Below are 27,308 nucleotides of genomic sequence, written 5' to 3'. Positions count from 1 at the left end.
TATGCAAAACTCGCAAGTTATAGCTTTTTAACTAAATTGGTACATTTGGCGGCCCACACTCTTTCGCGAGATGCGTATGGAGAGTTTGAAAACATGCGGACACACACAAGCTGATATTTTAGTCTAAAATTACATGAAAGGGCGTGAAAAATTCCCCCATCTCTGCAAGGAGGGGCCGCTGGTTAAATGACGCCCCGCGGAGGGTTCACCACCACGACTTTCCCCTCTCCTAGTCGGTTTCCTGTTGGGCGTGAGACAGACAAACAGAGAAACAGAGAAATAGAGACGGCAGGGAGGGGGCAGACAGAGGGAGACAAAAGGTTTCCAGCAAGACAGCCCTCCTCATATATCCAGGACGCTGCGTCTCTCCTCAGACGCATCAAGCCAAAGCTCCGTCTTTTTCCGGAGGAAAAAGCAGCTGTCAGGAACTCTGCGTCGGTTTGGGACTCGAAGAAACCGCATTGAAAGCCACAGAACAGGGTGAGTGGTTTTCATCCACATTTCATTTAGGATGAACTGACTGCTCAGCATCAACAGAAATTTAGGCTTAAAAGATGAGTTGTTCAAAAGAGTTAGAATGAAAGATTATGCTGAAGACTGACCCTCAGGGGCTTTTTATTTCTTACCTGAAATAACTTGCAAGGGATAAAAAAGTTAACATTTTCACTCTAACACAGTATTTGTCTGCTCACAGCTCCCAAAGGACAGGTCAGAAATGTCATAAATTTGACTCAAACAACTTTAAGGATGCTTTGAAAGTCCCAGACTGAGAAATGCTTTACACTTGGTACACAGGACACAAGACACTGCTTGCCCTGCTGACTGACAAGCAAGATAAATATGAATTTGGTTTGATTAAAGCATGTAATGACCCCAGGGGCTTTACAGTGTGAGCTGCACGGTACAATGGTGATGCAAGAATCTTGCATGCCGGGACATTTTTCAGTCTCTTTTGGAGTGGTGTTAACAAGATTCGCCCAGATAAGCAGGTAATGATTCAAGTCATTCTTTCCATTTGGGGGTTCCAGTCTCTCAGATGTGAGCACCTGTCTGTCTGTGCAACATTGTGTCATATAAAAGTTTATGTACGCATAAATACGTTATGTCCCAATATTTTGTTTTAATATTTGCCTCTTTCCCTCATCTGTGTTGTTCATTGTAGGAATTGTTATGCATGCTTTATTTTGCAATAACGTTATGTTGGCATTTTCACTTTCTCAAACGTGAGAGTTCACTGCTTTTGATTTATTTATGGTTTGGATCACACAAAAGAAGCACTTTACAGACATCACCTTAATGGCATCTGTCGACGTGTCTTCTTTATGAGGTCTTGACTGCAGCCCTTAATTGTGTGCGTCCATCTGCCGTTTGAGGTTTCATCAGGGAGAGCGAGAAGTTCAGACATAACAGTGTCAGTATCCCCCACCCATTAAGTTGCTCAGTGACAGCCCTTTGGTGTGTGTGTATTTAAGACAGACAGGATGACTCCCTGTCCTCTCTTTAACCCGGGCCAAACATCCCTCTCCGACTTCCCGCTTATTTACAGTGGGATAACTTTCCTCCCAGCAGGGGCGTTTGGTGGTCACAGCTGACAGGTCAGAGGTGGACTGGCAGCTCTGCCGAGCCCCTTCTCTGTCTCCAAGGAGACAGGAAACGCTCCATTTAGCCACAAATAAGCGAGCCTCTCCACACGTAACAAAGGAAACCGTTTTGATGTTGGAGCTCCTACAACAATTAGAGAGAAACTTCCTTCACTGTTTCTAACGTCAGAGGTGACAATTTAAAAGGTTTGTGTGACTGCCAACCCAACACAAAGACTGGTTTTCTATCAACGATAACTATAAGAAAACACATCTCTATCTTATTCTTGGAAGCTGGATCAGTCGGTATTTTTGTGCCTGTGCTTAAATGATCAACTCATTGATTTCTCAGCTGTCTGTTTAACCTCCAAACTATTTGATGTGCTGGAGCCTAGTGGAAAAAAAAAGGAAAAACTAGATTTCTAAATCTAAAACGGGTACATAATAGTAATCATAGTGTCAAACTAACCAGATGCAAGGTACAAGCTGTTTGTCAGATACAGTAATTACTCACTGGCAGCTGCAAAACAAACCACAGAAGAAGCTGTTCATGGTTCAGTTTGATGATTAGTGCTTGAAGAGTGACAGCTGCAAAAACAGATTTATGGACTTGGAAGGGTTTTAGGAAATGCTCCAAGGCAGCAAAACTACTGTGTACAGAACTTTCAGCCACAACAGTTTTGCACACAGAGCTCTTGCAGTCTCTCTTTGCCCTTAGCTCATTTTTGCATGTGTTGGCCCGAGACTCGCACTTGGCGTCAGTGACTTTGTCAACTTTGAGGCTCTGTGTGCTCCACGTGACTAACCATTGATACGTAGTGTTTTTCCTTTTTTTCCCCAGGGACCAGTGAAGATGCTCCTGCCTCTGATAACTCTCCAGCTCCTTTTGGCTCCAGTATTCATGGTAAACTCACAGTGGATCCTGTCTACATTAATGCACACTAAGAAAGAACCATAAACAGTTGCATCCAGAGTCACAAACTGACCTTTTCCCTTCATGTAAAAGTTGCTACAGTACATTTTGTGACAAAGGATGCAGAGGCAATGGAAAAGACTTAAGACTTGCACATTTTAAAATGGACCAACTGCACTTAATAAAACAATAGGGATTTCTCTGTGCCTCATGCTTTGTATTTCCTGAACATTCTGTTACACATGAAATATCTCTGTGGAACAGTGTGATATACATCAGGAATGAGTGGCAAACTACCTTAAGCTCCATTTAATTGCTACCCTGGAACATTTGGTTATATTGCATGATCTTCCTCAGCATATGGAATTTGCCAAGTGGTCATGGGATCATGATAAAGTCTCAATGATGACGTCGCTGCACTCCAGTTTCAGTCAATTCCATGGAGTGAACTGACTAAAAGTTTTGATAATATTTTTCTTGGGCCCTGGAAACAGTTGGTTAAGTAAGATTTAGTTTAGTAGAAATAAGTTCTACTAATTGTTTTAACTTTAATACATAGTAAATTGCTGTTTCATTACATTCCAGGTGCCCAGTGTGGATTACTGGGACTCATGGGGTCCTTATGGTGAATGCAGCCGCAGCTGTGGCAGCGGTGTGACCATGAGAACCAGACGCTGTATTACACACAGGTATGTCTTTGCTTAATTATTTATGTACCCTTTATAAACATAGGCTGGTGCTAGAGCCAATACAGAGCAGGTTCAACTGTAGAACTTTGTAAGAACTGTCACTGCCACTCATTCTGTCACTTTATGGTACATCTTGATGGAAAAAGTATGCCTTAAAGTCATGAGGATGTGGGCTTGTCTTACATCCAGATCACTCTGCTGGGAGGGGCCCTTTGACATTAAAAAGATCTCTCTTAGTTGGGTGTTGGCTGCTGAGGAGGATCAAAATGGCATTGGAACACTTTTTGACTGAAAAGACTTAAGTGTTCTTACACAATCAACAAAAGTTCAGAATGTTCCTCTGCTGCATGAATGTTTTGCTCTTTTAAAGTGTCATTTTGTGAAATCGGTTTACTTTAGGCTTTGCTCGTGAAGCTGCTTTTCTCAGGTCTGTCTGCAACAAGACAGAGTTAGGAGTTATCTTTGTAAATGTTGTGCTCATAGCTGTAATTGCTGGAATCCAGCTGGCATGTTGCCTCATGTAATGCATAAAGTGATCTGTGCTTATGATGGGGAAGGTGGTGGGTGTTTCATCTGCTCGGATCCTTTAGGCAAAAGCGCAGGTAACTTATACTCCATAACGGGTAATATCTTCACTGAAATGTATTGAAGCAACAGTATTAGTTCAGATAGCTAGAACAACTTTTCTCAGTTCCTTAACTTGAGCCTGTGGCTCCCTTTGTTGGTCGCAGCTTCTTTGGACTGTTACAGGTTAAGAGATCAAAAGAATAAAGGGACAAAGATGATGAAAGCACAGTGTTCTGAAACTCAAACTTGTGCTCAAGTAGAGTCTTTGTCTTAGGTTTCCAATATGTTGGATATCTCTATTTGACTCAAGCTGACATTTAGGAGTTAAGGTTAATAATATCAGTATCATTTACTCATTAGCTTTCACATCACATTTGCTTCAAAGATACATGTTTTTGCATTTGCCAATTTATGGTGACTGAATAGAGAAGCCACAGCACCGTATCAGTGTGGACTTCTCAGAGCAGTGACTGCATATTCTACCATGCTGGCTCCTCTGTACAGACTTGTCAAAGTAGTTCTGTGACTTTAGTCACTATCAACACAGAGGTGCATAAACTTTAACTCTCCACTCCGCCTCTCGTGCCTTAAAACAAAATGACACCATTCAGCAGTCCTCCAATCTTTATGAAAAGGGCTAATGTTTGATCTTGCTCTGGCCTGGTGATAGAGTTGTATGCCAAAACTCTTCCAAGGGTATGTTATCGATAAATTTGCCAAGTTCAGCCTTACAAAAGATTTTTAAAAAATATCTTAGAAGTTGTAGAGGAAAATTTTCCTCAGCTGGAAATTATAGCAAGTCGCAGACATCTGACTCTAATGTTTTGTGAAGAGTCATGAATAAAAAAGGTTGGATACAGCATGTTGAATCTTAAACAATGTGAGTGACACAGCTTTAGTTGAAACAGAGATTGGAAGGATGAATTGATGGATGGTTGGTTTTCGAATCCTAATTTCCATTTTTAAGTTAAGTTCTCTGTTCTCTGAAATGTAAGCGTAAAGAAGAATACAATGGACACACCTTAACCTTCCATCAAAGAATACAGCAGCTCGGATTTCTCTTGATTCTCTGGTCTTTTTTATGAGTTACTGACAAATGGGTGACGTTGAAGACTGTTGAAGTCATCTCTCGTCCATCAACTTAATCATTTAATGCTATTAATGGCCCATCAGAATTTTTCCCCTCTCAGCAGCAGAGCCATAACTGTGGGGGAAATTGGATGAAAAAGAGTTTGCAACATGTCCATGCAGTCTGTCAGTGAGTCAGAAAGTCTGATAAAGAGCAAGTTTCCCCGCTTTAGCTCAATGATGATGAGTAACATAAAGAAGTCGTGCCCACTGCTCCCCACTTGAATGAACTTTGTCATATCTTGCCTGCCAGGCTTGTCTGAATCACATATGAAAACACAGTGATTTGACATGTTGAATCATTGTGTGCTTTACAGGAACTCCTATTATTTCACCACATACTCATTTTCACATGGAATTACCTTCAACTAGAAGACTTACAAGTTGTCATTTTCTCAGTTATTGCAGTTTTGTGCAATCAGAAGTTTTGCAGAAATAACTGACCCTTTCCTGCAAATTTCTGTTATGCATGATTTTAAACTGAAAGTCCTGCTTGATCTGCAAATGTTTGATTTTGCATTCTTAAGTGAGAGGTTGAATGGCGGTTTCGACGTGTTGTAGTTTCAGCTCTGGCATGCTGACAGGAGCGTGTCTTGCTTGCAGGCTTAAGGGCAGGTACTTTTGGTGGTGACTTAATCATGAGGTATCAGCACAGCTGAAATGGAGGGTGGCAAAGCAAACTGCAGTCTCACAGTTTACCGACGCACGCTCGGATGTTTGCGCAAAGTTTGGGTTTAGTTTTGATGTGGAGACTTCTGCTGTGCTGAGATGTTTTTATAGATACAGATTAAAGAGGAATGCAGCTTAATATCAGACCTGAAACTTGTTATTTCTGAACTCGCAGACAGTCTGAGCTTTATTTGCATATGTTCACCGCGCCTAGTCATTTCAGGTTTTGTCCCACAGTAAGAAACTAAAAAGTTCTGCTGAAACTCATCCAGCAAAAGATGGACTTATAATGAGAATACATGTTGTGATTTTACACTTGCTGCTAGAGGTTATTTTATTTTACCAAGGGCTCTTTCTCAATGTACAGTATTATATAGAGCTATGAAGGAGTGGAATTACCTCCCAAATGATGTCACACAACAGAAACATGGTCAATTTTAAGATGAAACTAGGAGATTATTATTCAGATCTTAATTTAGACTATTAGTGTAAAGTGGGTCTGGGTATCTTTGTGTAATCTTTGTATAATGATTCAATGTAGGAGCTGGTAGTGTCTAGGTTTGGTGTCTATTGTACATGTTTTGTTTGTATGTGTGTGTATTAAGTATATGTTTTCTTATTTATTTGTGGTGTATGTATTATTGACCCCAGGAAGAATAGCTTTTGCTTGGCAAAAAGCTAATGGGGATCTTAATAAACAAACAGACGAAGAAACTTGCAGGTAAGTTGTTTAGCAGACGGCTACTCAGCCTGTGATAACTGTGTTGTCTTCTGTAGCTCTTCTGTAAGTCTTTAGTAATTATATCTCATCTTGTCTTTCAGCTTGAGAGTTGTGAAACTTTTAAACCCTTCAAGCCCAAAGCTATACTTGAAACTATCACCTAAAAGCCAACGTCAGAGGAACGTGAGACCGTAAAAGCTCCACATCTGGAAGCATAAACTGAATTACCTGAGGCTCTGTGGATAAGAGACTCAAAATTCTGGGGGTTTCATACAATAAGGTTTCCTTTTTACTTTGGCAGAGAGAGAATTGAAAAACTCCAGAAAAGATTTGGGTGTAAAAAAACTAAATAATACTGAGTCAATGATAATGCTATTAATTGAAACCTTTGCTGATCTACTGAAGTTGCGTCAACGCAGAAAATGTAGTCATATTTGTTACTTTTGAGTGTGTACAGAAGGGCCTAAATGCAATCTCACAGACGGTTGTTCCCATCAGTGCTGATCAGAGCTGGAGCCAATAAAACTTGTGACTATTTCTGCCAATGCCAATGAAGCATTTTCCCCTGCACTCAAAAGCCAGAAGTTAGTGAGTGTTAGCGTGTTTTCTTTGATGATATGAAAAGGGCTTTAACTAAGTTGGGAAGCAAGCACAGCAAGCAAAAATAAACAGATGCATGTGGGGGATGCACAGTCTCAAAATAAAACAGAAAGTAAATAGCATAGAGTATAACAGTTAACCATAGACCATGTCAATGGTAATATCAGGAGACCTTGTCAGTGAATGTGTCCTGCTTGGAAAGCTGTGAGGAGAACTAGCAGGGGCCTCCAGGGGGGAAAGGCTAACAGAAATGCAGGAGGTGAGGGTTTTAAAAGCAAATGCATTTACAAAAGCAGAAAGGCATCCAGTGAGAGATGCTACACGGTTGTGTTGTGTGGATCAAGTGGTTTTAGAGATGGATACAAATGAGAAGTAAGAATAAAACTCAGCCTTAAAGCTGGGTCGTCTTATTCTCGGCTGCTGGGCTATGATTTTCATTTAGTTCCTTCTCTGAACATTGTCCTGAGAAACATACTGTACATCTGTGCATTCATTCTGTGAGCACAAGTCATTCAGATAGCTCAAACAAACTAATGAAAATGTGTATCCAGTGCACACATTGTAGTAGAATGTGAGTAGTATTTATTTGTCTGGTTGTAAGATATGATAATGTGGGGAATGTTTGAGTTAATTTCTATTTACTTTTCTCTGCACACAGGACAGATGGAGGAAACAACTGTGTGGGACCAGACAAGTCTTACCGCTCCTGTAACATCCAGGTGAACAAACACGTCTGAAACAAAGCACTTTTTTTTCCTCACTCTTTCACTCTTAAACTAGTTATGATTATTGCTTTTTAAATCTCTGACCGCCACTCAGGACTGTCCAGACGGATCCAGGGATTTCCGGGAAGAACAGTGTTCCCAGTTCGATGGCACTGACTTCCAGGGCAAACGCTACAAGTGGCTCCCGTATTATGGAGGTCAGAAGTGAGCAGGAGTGGTTGGTCTGGGCTCACAGTGCCCATAGATGAGCTACTCTTACTGTAAATCATGGATAATAAAGTGCACTTTTAGTGGAATGTTTCCCAATGACGAGATCCCAACAGCTGCTATTTTTCATCATTTCCAAGTATTTAAAGTTGTAAAGTAAAATTCATCTCTCTGACAGCCGAGAACCCCTGTGAGCTCAACTGCATGCCGAGAGGGGAAAACTTTTACTACCGGCACCGCAGCGCTGTGGTTGATGGTACACCTTGTCACCCAGGACGGAGGGATATTTGTGTGGATGGAGTTTGCAAGGTAGTTTTATGAGGAAAGAAATACAGGAATACACACACAAGGGAAAAACTGAAGGGGGTTGCATTGTATGGAGATAAGGTTACACTGAGCTTTATGGCTCATTTTTTAGCCCTATGATTAATGGTTTATGCCAGAGGGGTCATTTTAGCCTCTTACAGTAAGTGCTGAATTCTCCAAACATAGCTGTGCTGTGAGTTCAAATTTGTCATTTTAAAAAAGATTTATACTTCTTTAGTTCCAACATGCACCGAATGTCAGATGAGTTCCTGCTAACATAACTAAGGTTCATGTATATAACTAGAACTGGTCTATGACTCATACCGTAGGTGGCTCAAATAGTTCTAATAATCAAACAAATGTTTGGACTGCTAATGAGGTCTAGTGACACCATTACAATGCTGATTTCAATGAATTAAAGTCACAGCAGGCCAGTCTGTAAAGTTCATACCAACACTGAACTCCTGGCTCACAGTCAGAGGAGTTCAGCAGCAGAATGAAAGATTAGTTTCACTATGTGGTCAAGTCACACACTTCTTCTGCTGTCGTTCTTTTCCCATGTAATTATAACTGCGGAGTTTCAAGCTGCTCCTTAAAAAACACCTTACATGTTTACCACTAAATTCACTGCTCTTCTCAGATCTTACAGCTCAGGGCCAATCAGCACCTCAGAAGTACCCATTGCATTTCTGCGTTTTCTTACCGTTTTGTGATAGCCAATCAAAATCTTTAGCAAGGCTGCCAAACTGGAAGTGATATCATATCACAGCAAGCTTGGTGCATGTGCTTGGCATCCAAAACAGAAAAACATTGCTCAACCATGAGAATGAACACTTGACCTCTCTGCAGCTCTGTAATCCCCCTGTAGCATTTTGTATTAGATTGTGTTATTTTATTTGTACTCGCTGCACTTATCTGGGAGATTTTTTTTCCTATCTGTGCTTATGACCACTCCTTTATCATGAGCAGATCAATTTGACATGACATTTGTGCCCTGTAAACTATTTGGACCCCTCATTGCTTCTTTTGTTGAGAAACAGACTTTCTTTTAGATGGGTTCCTTCACAGAAACAGCATGTTGATATTATTATTCTCATCACATTTATTCCTTCATATACTTTTTAAATCTGTGAACCTGTGAATCTGGGAATGAAGTGTTCCTTTTTAGGATTAATGAATTTATGTTGACTTGCTGAACTTTCATGCTTAACTGCAACTAGTGCAGGGTGTCTATTACTTAGCTTGAAACAAAAAAATTTGTAATTAAACCACGCTACTAGAATGAATATAGATCATGCAGCAAAAGTATTTTTCAGTCATTTTCAAAATGTAAAACCCACTAAACAGCTTTTGGAACAATAATGAATACCGTATGCTCTGAGAGGAAACTGTATTCAATTTGTGTAAGACAGCATAAATGATACGAAGTAAGGGCTAGGTGAAATAGGGTTATCTTTCATGCCAACTAATATTCCCCATTTTTCCCTCCGTCAGCGTCTGGGCTGTGACAACATGCTGGAGTCTCCTCAGCAGGAGGACCCCTGCCTGCAGTGTGGGGGTAACGGACAGTCCTGCTACCTTGTCAAGAACAGCCTCACTGTGCGCAACCTGCCAACTGGTATGAAGTTCATATTGCTTATTTAGACTCAGACAAATGTTACCAACATCTCACTTGCCACAGGTTAGCGAGGTCAAACCACAGTACTGAGAGTCTGATTAAATCGGGCCCTTAATCCTATTGGCTCAGCTGTACTATACCATTGCTGTTGGTGAGCTCTGACTGAAGTTTCCTAACAAGCTAAGATCCTTTATTCTTTCATTTTCACGACCGCCTTGTGCCGTTGAGGGTCGCGGGGTTGCTGAAGCCTATTGTTATTAAGTCTCTCTGCTTATTGTGTAAATAAAGACAGCCTCTTCCTCTGAATCCATGCCAGATTCTTTAGTCTCTGTTTCTTCTCAGGCTACAACCAGATGTTCATCGTCCCTGTCGGAGCCACAACCATCAGCATCAGAGAGACAGTTCCCACACGTAACTATCTTGGTGAGTTTGTGTTTGACTCATTAAGCTTCAGATTAGAAGGTAATCACAAATAGCAGTTTCCTTTGGCAGTTGTACATAATTCTGGTGTGTAACAAAAGTTTAACTGCTATGTATCATCAGCTATCAAGAACCTGCGTGGAGAGTACTACCTCAATGGCCACTGGGTAATTGAGTTTTCCAGAGCAACACCCATCGGTGGCACCATGCTGTACTACCAACGAGGTCCCGAGGGGGAAAACATCCCTGAAACCATCATTGGCCGCGGTCCCACCACCGAACCGCTTGTTGTTGAGGTAAGCTCACACTTATATGGAGGTATTTTGTACACAAATAGAAGGGCAAAGCCTCTATACACCATCACAGAAATGCACTTTTTTTAGTTTGGTGGATAGTGCATTCTTCAGAGGAGATGAAAAAATTCCAACTCATAGATAGATAGATAGATAGATTCCTTACAACATGTATTAAAAACATATTTCATCATCTGGGGACCATTAATCTGAGGTCATGAACATGGCTGATTGGTCGGTTGTTTGTCCATTAATATTCATGTACCTCTCAGCTCATCAGCCAAGAGCCTAACCAGGGCGTGGAGTATGAATATTACCTTCCAAATGGACGCTCCAGAGAGGGCTACTACTGGAGCTACGGGTCGTGGTCTGCTTGCAGCAAAGAATGTGGATCAGGTCAGACTGCAAACCCATGTATATTATTTTTCAACATCCTTCTTTGGAAAGAAGATGGTTCAGAAATGAGACTCAACTCAGCACTCCGTCTCTACATCAGGCTACCAGTCTCGATTGGTCTTCTGCACCATTGATAACGAGGCCTATCCCGACTATCTCTGTGCCTCTCTGCCAAGGCCACAGTCCAACCGCACATGCAACCCCCATCCATGCCCACAAATCCACAGGTAAACAATGCTCAAAGTTTACAGTTAACATGGGACATTTGGCTACATGTTGGCAGCATTATCAATAGTTGGAATCATCTAAGATGAATTGTTGTTCCATTTTGATTGACTGGATCTTAAAAAAATCATCTCCAGAGCGTTTTTTTGATTGTTGTTGGTGTGTTATGACTGTTTGAAAGGATGGCGTATCTGTATCCACCACAGTTGTGGAGATCCTTAAAGAGACCCAGAGCCTATGTGTTAAGGTAACCCAGGGTCTGTGGTCGTAGTGAAGTTTTAGATGACTGCAAACACAGGGAGATCAAAATCAAACCCAGTATTTCTGCAGAATTCCAGAGAATTCACAACTGCATTAGCCATTGTCATACTTTGATAAAGACATCTACTAAACTCTATATTAGGCTACAGGCCTCAATAAACTGCTGAAATGGCCAAAAACTAAATGAAATCCCAATTTCTGCCTCATCCATCCGATGTGTTTGCATTTAGTGCAAAAGCCTGTTCCTCCATGTTGGATGAGAACAAAGGTGTGAGGCAACTGTCCAGCTCAGCGATCTCCTTTCAACCTTTTATTGTTCCTCATTTAGTCTGGACATGCTTAACATTTCTCTCCAGGAAAAACCTCACCTCTTCCCTCTATAACCTCACAGCCTGTAGACCCTGTGCCTGATCCCTGAGCTGGGCTGCTGCCTGATTTCTTCAGCAAACTGTAAAAGTCTCTGTCCCTATCCATTAATGCAGCAGTGTGCTGTGAGGTGTTTGTAGGTTAAAAGTTGTCATGCTGCGAAGTGTCAGGAATTCTGTGCCTCTAAATGGCACACAACAGCAGCGGTGCTGTAGTAAATAGCTGCAGCTTCAGTTACTGACTTCCTGGCATTTCCTGCCTTTTTTTCTGTGATGCCACTGCTGTGCAGAAACCTGACATGTTGATGAAACTTTATAACAATATTTGAACATACACCCAGTCAAAGATTAGAATGAGATGCTGAACTTGGGACAGAGAGTTGGTAGATCAAATCTGAACTTGCTGATCATAGATTTCTGTAGTTATGCTTTGCAGTTATGCCTGCTTCTAGTAAATAGTAATTATGCAAACCTGCTAGAAAATGCTTGATTTTCTGCTGAAATCCACTGGTAAGTACGAGTCTGAATGTAGTTAGAAATACTTCTTATTAGCATTTCTATAAGTAGTTTAGTCACTTCTTAGTTGCTGTGGATAAACTTTACGGTGTATTTTCTAATCTAAAGGGTTTCATTTCAAAACATTTGATGTGTCCAAAGAATACAATCTTGTGAAAAAGAAAGTTCACCTTCTTTCAATTAAATTTTTTTACTCATCAGGACATGATTACAAAAATGATCTTGAAATGATGAAAATACAACCTCAGATGAACATATTATCAGTGTCATCATTTATTTAACAAAAACAAAGCCCACATGTAAAAGCACTGTGTGAAAAAAGAAGTACAACCATTTGCAGCAATCCCTTGAAATGACCATTTTCTGCATGACATTATCTGTCTCTCACATTCTTGGAGAGGAATTTTGTGAACATTCATTTGTGCACAGCTCTCTTAAGGCCCCATCACAGCTTTTAAATCAGGTTGAGGTCTGAACTCGTCTGGCTTCACATATGTCTCAAGAATACAGAGGAGTTCATGGTGGACTCAATGACTGCAAGGTGCTCAGGTCCTGTGGCTGCAGAACCAGCCCAGATTATCAGCCCTCCACCACCGTGCTTGACAGCTGGTATGAGGTGTTTGTGCTGATATGCTGTGTTTGGTTTCCTCCAAACGTGCTGCTGTGCATTAGGACCAAACATCTCCACTTTGCTCTGGTCTGTCCAAAGGACATTGTTCCAGAAGTCTTGTGCTTTGTTCAGATGTGACTCTGCAAACCTAAGCTGTGCTGCCATGTTTTCTTTAGAATGAAAATACTTTCTCCTGCAACCCTTCCAAACAAGCGTTGCCTGTTTTGTCTTTTTCTAATTGTGCTGTCTCACTGTAGAATGATGGACTGAAAATTGTTCAGAAATGGCCTTATTACCCTTCCCAGATGGATGGGAAACAACGATTGCCTCTAACTGATATCTTTCCTCCTTGGCATTGTGTTAACACACACCTGAATGCTCCAGAGCATCAGCTAATGATTTTAAACTTCTGTTTATATAGAGGTGCTCACATTTGCTGCCTATTAATTAATCAAATGCATTTGATTAGCAGCTGCTACTTAGCCTCTTTATTCCTGTGGAAGCAGTAAGTAAATATCACATGTTATTGTTCATCTGAGGTTATATTTAACAGATTTAAACAGTAAAGAAGTCCAAAGAAAGCTTTACATCAGTGTGTCAGTCAGTTTACTCACACTCATGAAATGTGAATTTTATTTTTCCTTATTTTGTAATGAAATCCCTTCCATCAATAGTCTCTTTTCTTACATAGTTTATATGTAGCATTTCAGTAAATACCACTGATGTTTCCTTTCGCTCCCCCCTTCTTGTTGGGTATCTAAGCTGGAGAACTGGAGAGTGGAATACCTGCTCAGTTACATGTGGTGGAGGCTCTCAGGTGCGCAGCGTGCAGTGCATCTCCCGTGATGCTTCAGGCTCCCGTGTGGTGGAGGACGCCCTTTGTGCAGCATATGCCCAGGCTCCTCCCACTTTGCAGACTTGCAACATGCACAAATGTGTGGAATATCGTGTGACTGGATGGAGCGCGGTGAGTAAACGATCTGAACGCAGGTGACTGCAGAGCCGAGAGGCTGAGTGAAATGAAAAATAATCAGACAGTTTGGTAATAGACACAAGTTTATTATGCATATCGAATCATGGCAGGAATTGACACTATACTTCACTACCTTATACCAATCAATCAAATGTTAGGGTGGTCTGTGTTATTCTTTTTTAATCTGGGTGTTTGCAGTGCTCGGTAACCTGCGGTTCAGGTGAACAAACCAGAGAAGTGACCTGTGTGGGATCAGCTGGTATGATGCTGGAGGAATCATCCTGTAGCACTCTGCTACGTCCATCTGCCGTCCAGCTCTGTGAGATGTCCGCCTGTCCGAAACAGATCCGCTGGCACGTGGGAGAGTGGGGACTGGTGAGCGGGATACACACTTGCAAGCACACAGAGATATAGGAGTGAATTTTCATGTTTTTCACAGTATTTGTGAGCTGTGCCCTCTGTTAGAAAAAAGATAGTGTCATCGGTAGATTCTGTGTCTTTTTTCCTGTAGTGCTCCAAGAACTGTGCCTCTGGCTCCCGAGAGCGCCAGGTGATCTGCTCAGACAAAGAGAGGAACCTGTACCCTGTGGACCAATGTAACAGCCACCCTAAGCCATCCACGGTGGAGCGCTGCAACACCCAGCCCTGCTACAGTCCACAGGGTGAGCATACACTTATGCTAGAATCTGTCAAAAATGCACATTTTTATAGGACCAAAACTCAGTTTTGGCTATTTTTGTTTGGAGGGGCCCCATTTTTCGTCATCTTGTGCACTGCTTTAAAACAATTTTAAAACTTATAGCCTAAACAGGTAACAAGGACAATGCTATTGTTTCAGAAACATGGAGTTGTAGGAAAAATGCAACAGGGAGTGAAAACACTTCACATCACAATAAAGAGCAGTCAGACTTACTTAGCTTTGTTGATATCACACGTTTCTTATGACTAAGAAAGGGTTTGTGGATGTCACTGTGGGCATACCAAAGTGCCAGCAAAGAGGATGGAGAGTAGCTAAATGGTGAGGGGATAACAACATGTAGTACAACGCTGTCATGCTGCTCATTCAGCTCTGCTCCAGAATCAATCTCCATCCAGATTCTTTCCTCCATCTCTTCATTTTGCACTGATGGACTGTTAAAGTTGTCACCACAGTGGGCTAAAGTTAAATAGTTCTCTCAGCAGTGGCATAGGGTATAGGGTTGCTTTGAAAAACATTTGTTAACTTTAAAGAATTTGCAGCACTTCAAGATTTTTCAGAATTTAAATGTTTGTCACTTGCAGCGATAAATTTGGAAAATCATTGAATCGTTTAACTTTCTATGATATAGATTAAAAATAGTAGAAAAAAACTGAATTATTTATTTAGAGCTACATATAACAAACACAGATAAAGAAGTGTTGCAAGTTGAAGCAAACAAAGGCAAAAAAAGAGAAGGAATTAAAGATGCAAAGAAGTGGGCTTCCGGTCCTGTAACTATCAGCCTTCACAAGAAAACACTTTCATTCTGAACATTCCTTGCATTGTTGATTGTTTGCAGTTGTGCCCAGCATTCAGGACCCACGAGGACATGACAACACTCAGACTGGCTTCCTGCCCTATGCTCCGGATCGTGCAACAGGTTAGAGTCCATCTCTACCACCTCTCAATGGCATCTCTTACTTGTTGTTTCACTGGAACTATGGATAATTTTACAGTATTCAGTTTTAGGTGATATGTAAATACTTTTAGCTACTGTGGCTTGATCAGAAAGTAAGATAAATAAATAAATTCAAATAAACTATAAAAAAGATTTTAAAACTGCAAGTGAAAAGTTTCAGTGCAAAGTAATCATATCCCATTATGATTTAGACAGATTAATTTCTCTCTGTTCCACTCCTTTCTCCTGGTATAATTCCTGTCACTTTGTCCCCATCAGTCCCCCCCCCCCCCCCCCCCCCCCACCACCACCACCACCACCACCACCACCACCATCCCAGCACTAATTATCCAGGCCTGATTGACATGTTTTCATGGTTCAGTTGGCATTGTTGGCCTGATTAAAATATTTCTGAAGCACTGAACTGTGCTAGTGGTGGCTGTGGTGTTCCTGGCATTTTCAGCACCATGTGCTGTCCCAGTGCTCAGGAATGTCAAGTTTGACAACTTTTATGTGTTTATTTCCTGTGAGATCTCTGATTTATCTTTCCCTAGAAAAATGTTTGCAATGTCAGCAAAGTAATTGTGAGCATCAGTTTAAAACACATTGAAGGATAGGATCCAGTTTTCTGTATGAATTCTCCCCCGGCTTGGTTTTGTCTCAGTTCGCAGGCCAGAAACAAGAGATTCCACTCAGACCAACACAGTCCACGACCCTCACAACTCCGTCCCAGCTCTCCACTGCAGCCAGTCTTATTATGGCTGCTGCCCAGATGGACGCACTTCAGCCCAGGGCCCCCAGGGTCTGGGCTGCCCACAGGCTCCACCACCCACTCCTGCCCAGCCATCCTGCATTCAGTCAAGGTAACCCTCTTCAGCCTGTCATTGCACTGTGGTTGAGGTTACAACGCATGCATGTTTTAGAGTCCTGTGGGTGTCACTTTACTGGCTTTGTGAACAGAGTAACCACACATTACACATGACCAGAAAAAGTCCCGCTAATCATATTTAGGCTGCAGTTTTTTATAGAAATGTGGGTTTTTCACATTTTTGTTATTTTTAGGCTTAAACTGTTTGTACCAACTTCTCTTCTGTTCCATGTGTCAGTTATGGCTGCTGCAATGATGGTGTAACGGCTGCTCAGGGTCTCAACAAAGAGGGCTGTGTGGAGTTTGTGGCCTCTGCACCCACAGTAAGAAAATATACATGGAATTCCTACTGTTTTTCCCCTGTTTGCAGGATGGAACAATGTTTATTGGTAGCCCAGAATGCAACCTTTGTGTGGAGAGAAGCCAGGAATCATACGCCTTCAATGTCTTTCGTATTATATGCCTTTTATCTTAATATTTCCACTGCAGCAGTTTTCATCTCCAAAACAAACAAACAAAAAAAGAAGAAACTCTGCCTCAGGTGGCATTTAGTGCATGGGGATCTATGCTAATGTGGCGGCTCATATTACTCATTACCCATATTACTCATGGGATTGGGACAGAGAGAAAAATAAACTTATCAGCTGAATGTTTTGTACCAGTTTGTGCAATCGTAAACCCCATCATCAGGGTTTATGATTAGTTAAGTGGTAAAATAAAGCAGTTCTTTGGACACATTTGCTCAGCTGATATCCGTCCCATAAATGAAGACTGCCGACTCACGTCCTCTCTGGTACAATAATGGGACACTGCATTGTCTCCATATAAGCTGAATCCACGATTGTTGCCGTTTAACATTTCAGGGTAAGACATGAAGGATATAATTTAATTTCATCCCAGTCATAAACTCTATGTCAGGTCTGCCACATTCACAACAAGAGCAAAAGTTAACTTCTCCTCCTAGCTGAAGCTACCTATATCCAATCTTGCTTACTTTTGCTCATTTTTTGGGTTCCTTACAGCACAGGCAAGTTAGCCATACAGCCCCACCCGGCAAGTTGTCAGAATTGGTTCTTTGTATTTCCTACTTAGAATATAGGTTCTGTCTAAACTGGCCCTTCTGAGACTGAAGGTGGTTCTCTACAGATTCAAAGCAGGCATCTTCAGCCACAGCACCGATTGCTTTTTTGCTGTGTTTAACATTTAAAAACACCTTATGGACATGTAAACAAATAATTTTTTACAATGACAAATGCACAAAAATATCAAATACACGAAAAGAGAGCTATAACTTAAAATGTAAAGAGCAAATCTGATATAAAAACCGAGAACACAATTCTTCTCTTAATATGTCTTGTCTCCTCAGGTTGTTCCTCTACCTGCTGAGAATGCTGTACAGTGCCGCACAACCACATATGGTTGCTGCTACGACCGAACCACACCTGCAGGAGGACCCAATGGAGAGGGTTGCCCCAACCCACCCAACCACAGTAAGAGAATGAGAAGCTGAAAACACATTATCATACTTTAGTGACTGGTTTATGTATTCTGACACATATACCGTAAATTCCGGACTATAAGCTGCTACTTTTTTCCCAGGCTTTGAGCACCGTGGCTTATAAAATCACAGTGAAGTACAAGTACAAAATGGATTTTCTTTTTAAAATTAGAGGGTGAGGCTTATGTCATGTGCGGTCTATAGTCTGGATTTTACAGTACCTTTAAGAAGAAAAAAGTTCTTTCTAGACATATCACATCAATTCCTATGCAAAGAGAATATTCTGCCACAGATCATTCACAAGTTCCCTCTGGCTCTTTTCCTCTGAGCACTGTTGATAATAATCATTTGCTTTCCTGCCCAAATTTCTCCAGGTGCTCTTGAGATTCTAACCCTCTATGACATTGACATCTTTTTAATTACAGTTTTTTGGCTCACTGTAGAAAATGTACAAGAAATAACATGGGAGAAGGAGAAGTATGGCATAACATTTAAGATGTGCCTCTGCTTGGAAACAGTCCACCTGCATGTTGGTTTAATGCACAAATTGGTTTCTTTGCTGCAGTTGAGCGGTCAATCTGCTCCCTGCCACGTGCTGCCGGCTCCTGCAGCGACTGGGTATCCCGGTACTACTTTGACATCATCACCTCCAAGTGTGCGCAGTTTTGGTATGGAGGTTGCCATGGCAACAGCAACATCTTCATGACCCAAGAAGAGTGCCAGAGGGCGTGCCAGGTGCCTTCACCCACCCGGCAGCGCCCCAAACAGGTTGCTCCCGCTGGAGACTCATCATCTACGAGAGAATCTGCCCCTGGGAGGACCACATCTGGAGGAGGTTCCAGAGCAGGAGGATCCACCACTGGGGGGTCAACAGATGGTCAGTCACGCAACATGGGGAGAATTTTCACAGTACAGGGCGGCTCGCCCAGTGGCACCGGCAGACAGGCCACCAGCGCTGCCACTCATGCCCACAGAGGTAGAGTGTATCTGCGGGCACGCCGGCCTACATCTGCTGCACAGCACACCGGGCCGGCTGCGAGGTAAGACCCTGAAGACATGAGGAGCAGCACAGTGAAAAGTCTCTCCTCCAACCACACCACCACCACTGGCTTCATAATGCTGTTTATGGCCTTCTTAACCCTGCTGAAGGAGCCCTTGTTCACATGGTCCTGTAGAGCCTAAAAGTGAACTAAAGGAGATTGAAACGCCATCCAAACCATATACATCAAACTCTCATTCTGGAAATATTGTGCAACATGTACAAATATTCCAAGTGCCACAAGTTTACATGAACCAGATGCAGAATAAAGCTAAAATATAACAAATACAATATACAGTCAAGTTTAAGTAACCAATGAAGCATCTGTAAAGGTAAAATATAAGAGTAGGGATCAAGAACAAGCTCATTTAAATAAAGAATGACTCAACACTTCAGGTGCAACATTTGTCGCTACACCCTACCTCACCCTTAAGTAAGTCTGGCTGTGGTTAGGTATACTATTTTACTAAGTGCTTTGTTTTAGGCAGCCTATTCTTTGTGCAGACTGTTTCACGTGATGCTAATGTAATCTACACTCAGGTTTTCCAGCTGCTTTCAGCCCCACAGACTCCTGCTCTCACTCCTGCTTTTGTAGCAACGCCTTGTTCCTTCTTTTAACTTTGATGAATTATCAGGAGACAATTTTGAGGCAAAGTGAAATGGACGTTGCTGCTTTTAAATGCTTTTTGGACTCTTCAATGTTTGTCTAGAGTTAATGTTGGTGCTTTTTCATGCCTTCTAACACACTTTGTCAGTCATCTGTGTTAAGATCCAAATGTCATTAAATCAAACTAATAAAGCTTCTGCTGTGATACTGTCATCAAGTGTCATCACTTACCCCTTTTCACCTCACTTTTGTATAGTGTGTGTAATTTATTCCTCGATATCTTTGGGGACGTTTGGGAGTTTTGGTAAAGGGTAGGCTCCGTCTTGTATCTCATCATCACCGTTGCTTTTAACATTTGTTGTTTTGTAATGTCTGAGTTTTTGTCCTTGTCGGTGAGGGTTGTGTTGTTTGTTGTCTTTTTTTGTGCTGCATTGGCCTTTTGTGTGGATTTTCTTCTTCGTCTTTTTCTGACAAACTCTCAAAGCCAGGTTGAGGGCACTCTTTATGCTTGCTTTGGTGACCAACAGTAGAGCATAAAGTGACTTTCATTCTCCTCTTCTCTTCAAATCTTTCTCTTTCATCAACATTCTCCCCTATTCTTTATAATTTCTTTGTTTCCTCCTTTCCTTTCTGCTCTCTTTCCTTGTATCCCCTCATGTTCCCCCAGCCTGACCCTGGGAGGCGTAACCATCGATAAGAGTGACCCAGACACAGTGGAGGCTTTGGTTGGCCAGACAGTTGTACTGCCCTGCAGAGTCAGCCCCCCACCTTCATCCACTATCATCATGGAATGGAGAAGAGATGGTATAGCTCTGTCGCCTCACAGGTCAGCACAAACTCAAACCAGTGGACATGTGATTTTGCTCACAATGACAGTCGTTGATTCATCTTTACCTTTTTGTTCATATTCTCCTCAGGCATCACCAGCAGCCCAATGGTTCCCTGTTAGTTGGTCCTCTTATGAAGTCAGACTCTGGATGGTTCTTGTGCTTGGCCACTCGAGAACGAGAGCGAGATCATCGTTACATTTACCTGTCTGTCTCAGGTAATGCTGTGCACTCTAAATAAACTCTAGAATTACTCTACAAGCTTTCTTTAAGCAGTAACTGTTGCTTTAGTAAAGTTAGTTGAGAACTGTGAAACCATTCATGAAGATATGAATAGTGATATCCTACTGCTGAATAATCTGACAGATCTCAGATCAGCTTCAAATATTTGCATTAATAGGTCAAACAAAGCTGATTTTATTTTAACTCAGCCAAACTTCTTAGATGTGAAATCACAGATGCACACTGCAGACATGACACCTTCCAGCTGTGAAAGTTTAAGGTTGGAAGCAAGGCTGTCACGATGTCTGATTTTCATTATAAGAGCGTTGAGGCCTGAAGCATTCACGATAACGATAATATTGTGATTCTCTGAGCTCGATATAGCCCTCCGACATTCTGCTGTGCCATCTTTCAACTTTGCTCTTTACAAAATCTATCTCATATTCACCAGTGATTTCAGTTGGCTGACAAAGTCCTGCAAAGTTTGGCATAGTAGAAAGCTGCATTTCCTTGAAGGCAGTACAGTTAACTAGGTTGTTGTTAGATACAGAGCTTGACGGCCTGGTTGGCTAGTTTGTGGCTAACGGGCCTAACTATGATATTATGAGGGTAATAGAAAGGTGAGCTTTTGCTCACCTTAAGCTTTCATTTTAATCAGTCATAAGTTGACTAAGTGGGCCCAAATCCAGCCAAAATCCTAATTTGACAGAATTCAGCCCCAATTAGTCCATCATAAATTTGAAAAAGACTGCAGTGATGCTCTGATGTCATAGGTTGTGCCAGAACACCCTGACCTTGAGAAGATACTCTGTGTTTAGGCATGACCTGTTCATGTGACATTATGTGAGCGCTCCCTCACAGTCAAATGGTGTGTGTGTTCAGCTATTTGTTTTGTATGTATTTACAGAGGGACCATCTCACCCCGTTCCTACCACACTGCCCAAAGATAGCCCGTTCCCAAGGTAGCAATATACACAAAATCAGTGTATTCAGACAGTATTTCTTATTTATGTTGTGTTTAATGCGTGATGCTGTGAAAGTATAAGCAGTCACATGCACTGGCTTTTTGTCCTTTCTCTCAGGTTTAGCATTGAGCGCTCAAGCTCATCTGTACTGGAAATGCGATCGGGACAAACTGCCAGAATGCCCTGCACCATCACCCCTCCCTCAACTCTGCCGTCTGTCAGTATTCAGTGGACTAAAGATGGACAGACTCTCAGTGACTCGAGGTGATTATTATATTGTTCTTCAGTGTAATCTATTGTGTAACTTTAAGGTCATTGCATTTTTCTTGATGGTGTCCATCTTGGTTTTTTGAGTATGTTTTTTCTTACGGTGTTTATTTTTTTTAAAAACATGGATTATAAAGAGCATACCATAAAAACTAAGGTACAGTACAACGTAAAAACAACAGTTCAAGTAAGAAACAGAAAGAAAGAAAACTGCACAAGGAAGTATTGAGAAAGCGGCAGGTTAAATACAAAAACATTCGGAGAGAGTTAAAAGAGATGGGTCCTAAACTCTGATTGAAAAAATAATTGGCTGACCTGATTCTTGGGGGGGGGGGGGCAGCAAACTCTCAGCCCAGTTCAGTAAAAAGAGAGGGAGAGGTACAACCAGGGGGCCCCACTCAGGATATAGGGCATTAAAAGCTCACTGATGTGTTCTGGAGGCATTATTGCTCGACACCTTACAGATGAAGAGGATTTTGAACCAAATCCTTAATTTGATCTGAAGCCATTTTAGTGACATGAGAGCTGGGGTGACCTATGAGCAATATGGGGTCTTGGTGAGCAGCCTTGCAGTAGTTTAAGCAAGGTGACACAAATGTACAGATTGCCATTATTAACTAAAGGTCATAGAGGGCATATTTTGACAGTATTTTTTAGGTGCAAAAGGCAACCACATTTTTAAGACAAAGATGTTATATTATTTTCGAATGAAATTAGGTTTTGGAGGATGATCGGATTCAGGACAAACAACAGAAATTCAGTTTCACTGTGATTTCACTGAAGAACATTTACAGACTTTGAATTGTTCATCCTAGCCGGACAATTCTAAGGAAGAGTGACTTTTGAGAGGTCTCCAGACTTCATGGATAAATAAATCTGTATGGCAACAGTGTAACGTGCTGTTAACAGAGCGTTTGTAAGGAAAATGAAACGGGTCCAAGGACTGACCCCTGAAGCACTCCACAGTTTAAAGGAGCAATGGGAAGTGCACAATCTGTGGGTACAGTTAAATTTGTGTGTACTTCTATTTATATTCTAACAGCCTACATTGTTTAGTTACTATCATCAACACCATTAAGCCAAAGGTCAAAGTATCAAACATACAAAGAAAGATATGAGTGGAAGGTGAGAACTAGTTATTCAGTGTGTGTATTAATATGTGTATGGACAAAATTGCTAAATCTCCCACACTCATATACCAGTCCTCATTCAATCTATTTATTCCAGCATCTCACATCTCACCAATTCTGGGAAAAAAAAACCAAAAAAAAATGGGAGGGACAACTTGATATTCATAATGTGCGAGGTTGCCCAAGAGATGACGTTGTTACCAGGAAACTCAGATTTATGCCCAGTTACTAGGAATTCTCATAGTTGGACCTCAGTTAAACTCTAAAATCAAAATGTCACAAAACGATCACACAAACACCAACATTTCAGTTGTAAAGAGAGTTCCTGGTGTGTTTCAGGGTTACGCACCATTCAGATGGCACCCTGATCATCGGCCCTCTGAGGTCTGAAGACTCTGGTGTCTACACATGCACAGCTTCCAGCCAGCAACAGGTGGAACAGAGACAGCTGCAACTCAGAGTCCAAGGTGACTTCTGTTCACTTCTTACCTTCCTTTTAAAGACATCACATCCAGTCTTCGGTGTTCATCCTGTTGTATGTAATTATTAATCCACATATACACCAGTAGGGGGGAGTAATTGTTGTTGACTACCTGTTGGTGCTCATAGGTTGCAGAAAAAAAAAGCATTACTGGTATTACTGAATATCTCCAAAAGTGAAAAAGACAGTGTCACTCTCCCGCACTGCATCTGTAATTAGACTGTAAGAAATTAACCTCTCTTAAAAAGTTCTATTAGCAGATTTATGCAATGCAAATACTTTTCCTGATTTCATTGTCCAGCGGACCTGAAGATTACAACAGCTCCCAACAACATCCAGGTGTCTGTAGGCAGCACAGCTCTGCTTCCCTGTGTGGTGTCAGGAGACAATGTCAACATAGGCTGGTCCAGGTAAAAGTTAGCATTGGAACAAATATCTTATTAGTATTACTCATGTTGATTGTTAGAATTCAAGATTAGCCAGAGTTGCAAAAAAAAATTCACTTTGAGATTCAAAGTCAGATGATGTGTCATCATAATTTTGGTAGTGCCACATATGTTCATTTTAAGGGTGCAAAAGGTGAAAGAATTAACTTTTTGGAAAGTAAACGTTTATAGAATATATAGAATGTACAATCCTAACAAAAGGTTGGATTGCTGTGTAAAATATAAACAGAAACAAGTCTCATCAACCACTAATTCATTTACAATAGAACTTACACTATATCAGATGTCGAAAGTGAGACATTTGATTATTTATGCACCATATTAGCACATCTGGCCTGTAAAACCATGTGCATGTGGGCCATGTTTACCACTGTGTAGCATCCGCTCTCCTTTTAACAGCAATATTTCTGGACTTTTGAGAGAGGAATGTGTCCCATTCTTTTTTTGGTTTTGTTGCTCAACATTCCAGATTCTTTTTTTGTTGTATTTTGCATTTTATGATGCACGGAGAGTTTTCAGTCGGTGAAAGGCCTGTCTCCTACAATGAAGCCATGCTTTTGTAACAGATGCAATATGCATTTAGCGCTGTCTTGCTGAAAAAAGCAAGGCTTTTGTCTGGATGGGAGCATGCATTGCTCTAAAACCCGTATATGACTTTCAGCATTGATTGTGTCATTGTATAAGGTAGCTGTTGTATGTTTCTTCATTTACAGATGCTGTAATATTATATTCTTTATATTAATCTTGTTAAGTAAGAAATTATCAGCACCCTACAGTAGCTTTCTTTTACCCCCCAGAACAAGCAGTAATAAGAGAGGTTTCCTTTTTATCTCACACAACAAAATCTCAGAAATGAATTCTCTCAAAGGTGATGAGCAGAGCAAACGTTTTTCTTGTGCTTTCCATCAATAGGAACGGTGTACCGGTGCGTCCAGACGGGCGTAACATTGTCATGTCATCTGATGGCAGCCTGATCCTGAATAACGTGAAGCCCTCTGATGAGGGCACCTACACCTGTAACGCCTACACAGGCATCTATTCTGTGAGCGCCACAGCTGAAGTGACTGTCATCACAGACACACAACCAGGTGAGAGCATCCACTCAGCTCAGGCGTCCAAGTGTTTATTGCACTGGTTCTGTGGTCTAGAAGGGTTTAAAGCAAGAAATCATGACTTGTAACAGATTTATTTAAGTTCACCTAAATATTATCATGTGATCACAAGGCTATGCTACTTTTAGCTTTTCTGTATCTGTGAGGCAGAATCTTTTTAATGACTAATACAAAAGGGCAAACTAAGTTCGGATGGTACATCGCGTACTCCACATAGAGATTTGTGCCATGCAGGTGAACAAAAGACCACAAATAAATGCTGACTTGACTTCATGTTCTAAAAAGAGAACCTCTCATCTCTTCTGTGCCAGGTGTTGATGTGCTGCCAGATTGTGTGGACCAGCCCGAGCTTGCAAACTGCAAGCTAATAGTTTACGCCCGACTTTGCTCCAACGAGTACTATTCCAGTTTCTGCTGTGCCAGCTGCGCCACTTATTCACAGAGGAATGACAGGCTCAATTGGCTCGGCTGAAGCCTCAGAGGGTGTGACGGCTTTGGGGGACAGTGGGGAGGGTGTGTGAAACCTTGGAGCTCTTTGAGAGGACTGCGTTTCAAAACCCTCAACTTCAAACTCTTGATTTTCTGCATTTGCCAAAAGGACTTAAAACACTGACACCATGTTTAGTGCAACACAGTTCAGTAGTGGAATCTTTAAAAAGGGACTTATTACTATAGATGCAGTTAAACCTGTGAGAAAGAAGTTGTTCTACAGTTAGCACATTGTTCAGGGAGTGTGCTCCATTAAACACTGAGTATGGGAACATGAAACTTTAAACACACCACACAAACCTGTGAGCTCTGCTGAATGTGACAAGACGATGGAAATAAGTTATTTACTCACTGGACCTACGTGTTCTCTGTTTTTTTGAGAATCAGGATGATTTACCCGCCAGGTCATTATAATGATGTAACTCAGTTTTTTTGCTGTTCTGTTCTGGTCACTTCTCATTTTTTAATGTAACATGTACGCAATTTCACTCGTTGGTACTGCGCCTTAAAAGAAGATTTCGTATTGTTTATTTTTATGTAATTATTTGATAATAAAAGTAATATTTTGCTAAAACCTGTGTTGGTCTGAGTTGATGTTCCAGTTTGCACCACCGGGGGTCGCTCAGTGTAACTAATTAGATTTGACTCTTTGAAAATGAATGTGTGCAGCTGTTTTGATCGTATAAAGATGCTGAGCTTTGTGTCTGCTGAAAACTAATTAGAGATAATTATAAATGACACAGCAGTTATAGACTGTAATTATGGTTTCTCATAGTTGTATTGCAGTGCCAGTCTGCTGCTGGTGCCCTGTTGTATTCTGGGGTTGTTACTTAAGATTTCTCAGCAATGTTATTTTTTTTAAACAGAAATATGTGAGATAAACTTCATCAGTGCAGAGAGAGGATTCACAAAGAGAAAAAAACCTGCTCAGAGGTCAGGTTTTTGTCTAGATTTTAAAACTTTCCGTTTGCTAAATAACTGTAAAGGCCATGAAAACATCAAGTGCAGATAATTCAGTCCATGTTTCCTCAGAGATAAATAAGACATGCACAATGATCCAGTCTGTCTGTGTGATATTCTACAAGTGTATCAATGATTTTAGGGCTTGATATGACACCAATTACTATCGCCTGAGGTCTGATTCAGTTGACATTAATTTTCTCTAAATTTGTCAAAAATATTCTAAAAAAAGCAAAAGTTTACTATCAGATTACAAAAGCATATTGTGCTCTGCAAATTTAGGAAAACCATTTCTTTTGTTCGGTTGAAAAAAGAAAAGGAAAAAGGTAAAAATATGCCGTGATTAGTTGGACTTGACTCACAAACTCTCATGTGAACTCAATTATCAGTAAATGCAAAATTTCCCATGAAGAAAAAACATTAGTTTTGACTTTTGCTGTGGAATGTGGCATTAAAGAACTAAAAATATGCAGACTAATTAGATATTGTAATTACTAGATTATTCCTAACTCACTGATTTGTTCTAAATGTTTGAGCAAGGGTAACTGATAACACAATATTTTTGGTTTTTCAGAAAAGGCATCAATATTGCCATCAATGGAGTCTTGTTAGTTTCTCTGTGTTGCAGCAACCAAGCCAGATGTATTGTCTTGCTTCATTTGAGAAGCCCTATAAGTTCTCCCTGGGATTCAGTTTAGGTGAGACGGGGGCCAAGGTCAGTGGAGGAACTGGATCCATGGAGTTCTGTCTTGTAGGAGGATTTTGGCCTCTTGAAGACAGCAGATGTCTTGCAGCTCCAGGGTCAGTGGCTTAGTTCCCATAGTCAACGCTGTTCTCTCATTTGTGTCAGTTCAGTAATAATGTTATCGCTGGTGCTTTCAACAGCACTCATCATTCTTCAACAGACATGTTGATGTTTTGCTTTGTGTCAGCTATGCAGCATCATTAGAAAGCTTGAAAATAGATATTACTATCTAT

The 27,308-nt window shown here is 41.1% G+C and overlaps 1 protein-coding gene across 2 annotated transcripts; it reads left to right on the top strand.

Annotated features, from left to right (window-relative positions):
- The first annotated feature begins 401 nt into the window (after positions 1 to 401).
- Positions 402 to 25,944, top strand: paplna (papilin a, proteoglycan-like sulfated glycoprotein). Of its 2 annotated transcripts, XM_072365171.1 has the most exons (27): positions 402 to 480; positions 2,422 to 2,484; positions 3,079 to 3,182; positions 7,526 to 7,586; positions 7,687 to 7,789; positions 7,978 to 8,108; positions 9,600 to 9,723; positions 10,066 to 10,146; positions 10,267 to 10,439; positions 10,709 to 10,832; positions 10,933 to 11,059; positions 13,572 to 13,776; positions 13,981 to 14,157; positions 14,294 to 14,444; positions 15,321 to 15,401; positions 16,084 to 16,282; positions 16,526 to 16,610; positions 17,654 to 17,777; positions 18,351 to 18,825; positions 20,099 to 20,257; positions 20,349 to 20,476; positions 21,388 to 21,442; positions 21,563 to 21,709; positions 23,182 to 23,309; positions 23,625 to 23,733; positions 24,682 to 24,857; positions 25,193 to 25,944. In XM_072365171.1, the coding sequence occupies exons 2-27, from the start codon at positions 2,434 to 2,436 to the stop codon at positions 25,351 to 25,353; spliced, it is 3,639 nt and encodes a 1,212-aa protein (XP_072221272.1). In that variant the 5' UTR covers positions 402 to 480; positions 2,422 to 2,433; the 3' UTR covers positions 25,354 to 25,944. The 2 variants fall into 2 exon arrangements, with proteins under 2 accessions (XP_072221272.1, XP_072221273.1); XM_072365172.1 differs by lacking the exon at positions 15,321 to 15,401.
- The last annotated feature ends 1,364 nt before the right edge of the window (positions 25,945 to 27,308 follow it).

The sequence above is a fragment of the Leuresthes tenuis genome, unplaced genomic scaffold (genome assembly GCF_036924035.1).
Source record: "Leuresthes tenuis unplaced genomic scaffold, fLeuTen1.0.hap1 SCAF_15, whole genome shotgun sequence".
In the NCBI taxonomy this organism is placed as follows: Eukaryota; Metazoa; Chordata; class Actinopteri; order Atheriniformes; family Atherinopsidae; genus Leuresthes; species Leuresthes tenuis.
Note: the sequence above shows the minus strand (reverse complement) of the source record. Positions and strands in the feature narration are given on the sequence as shown.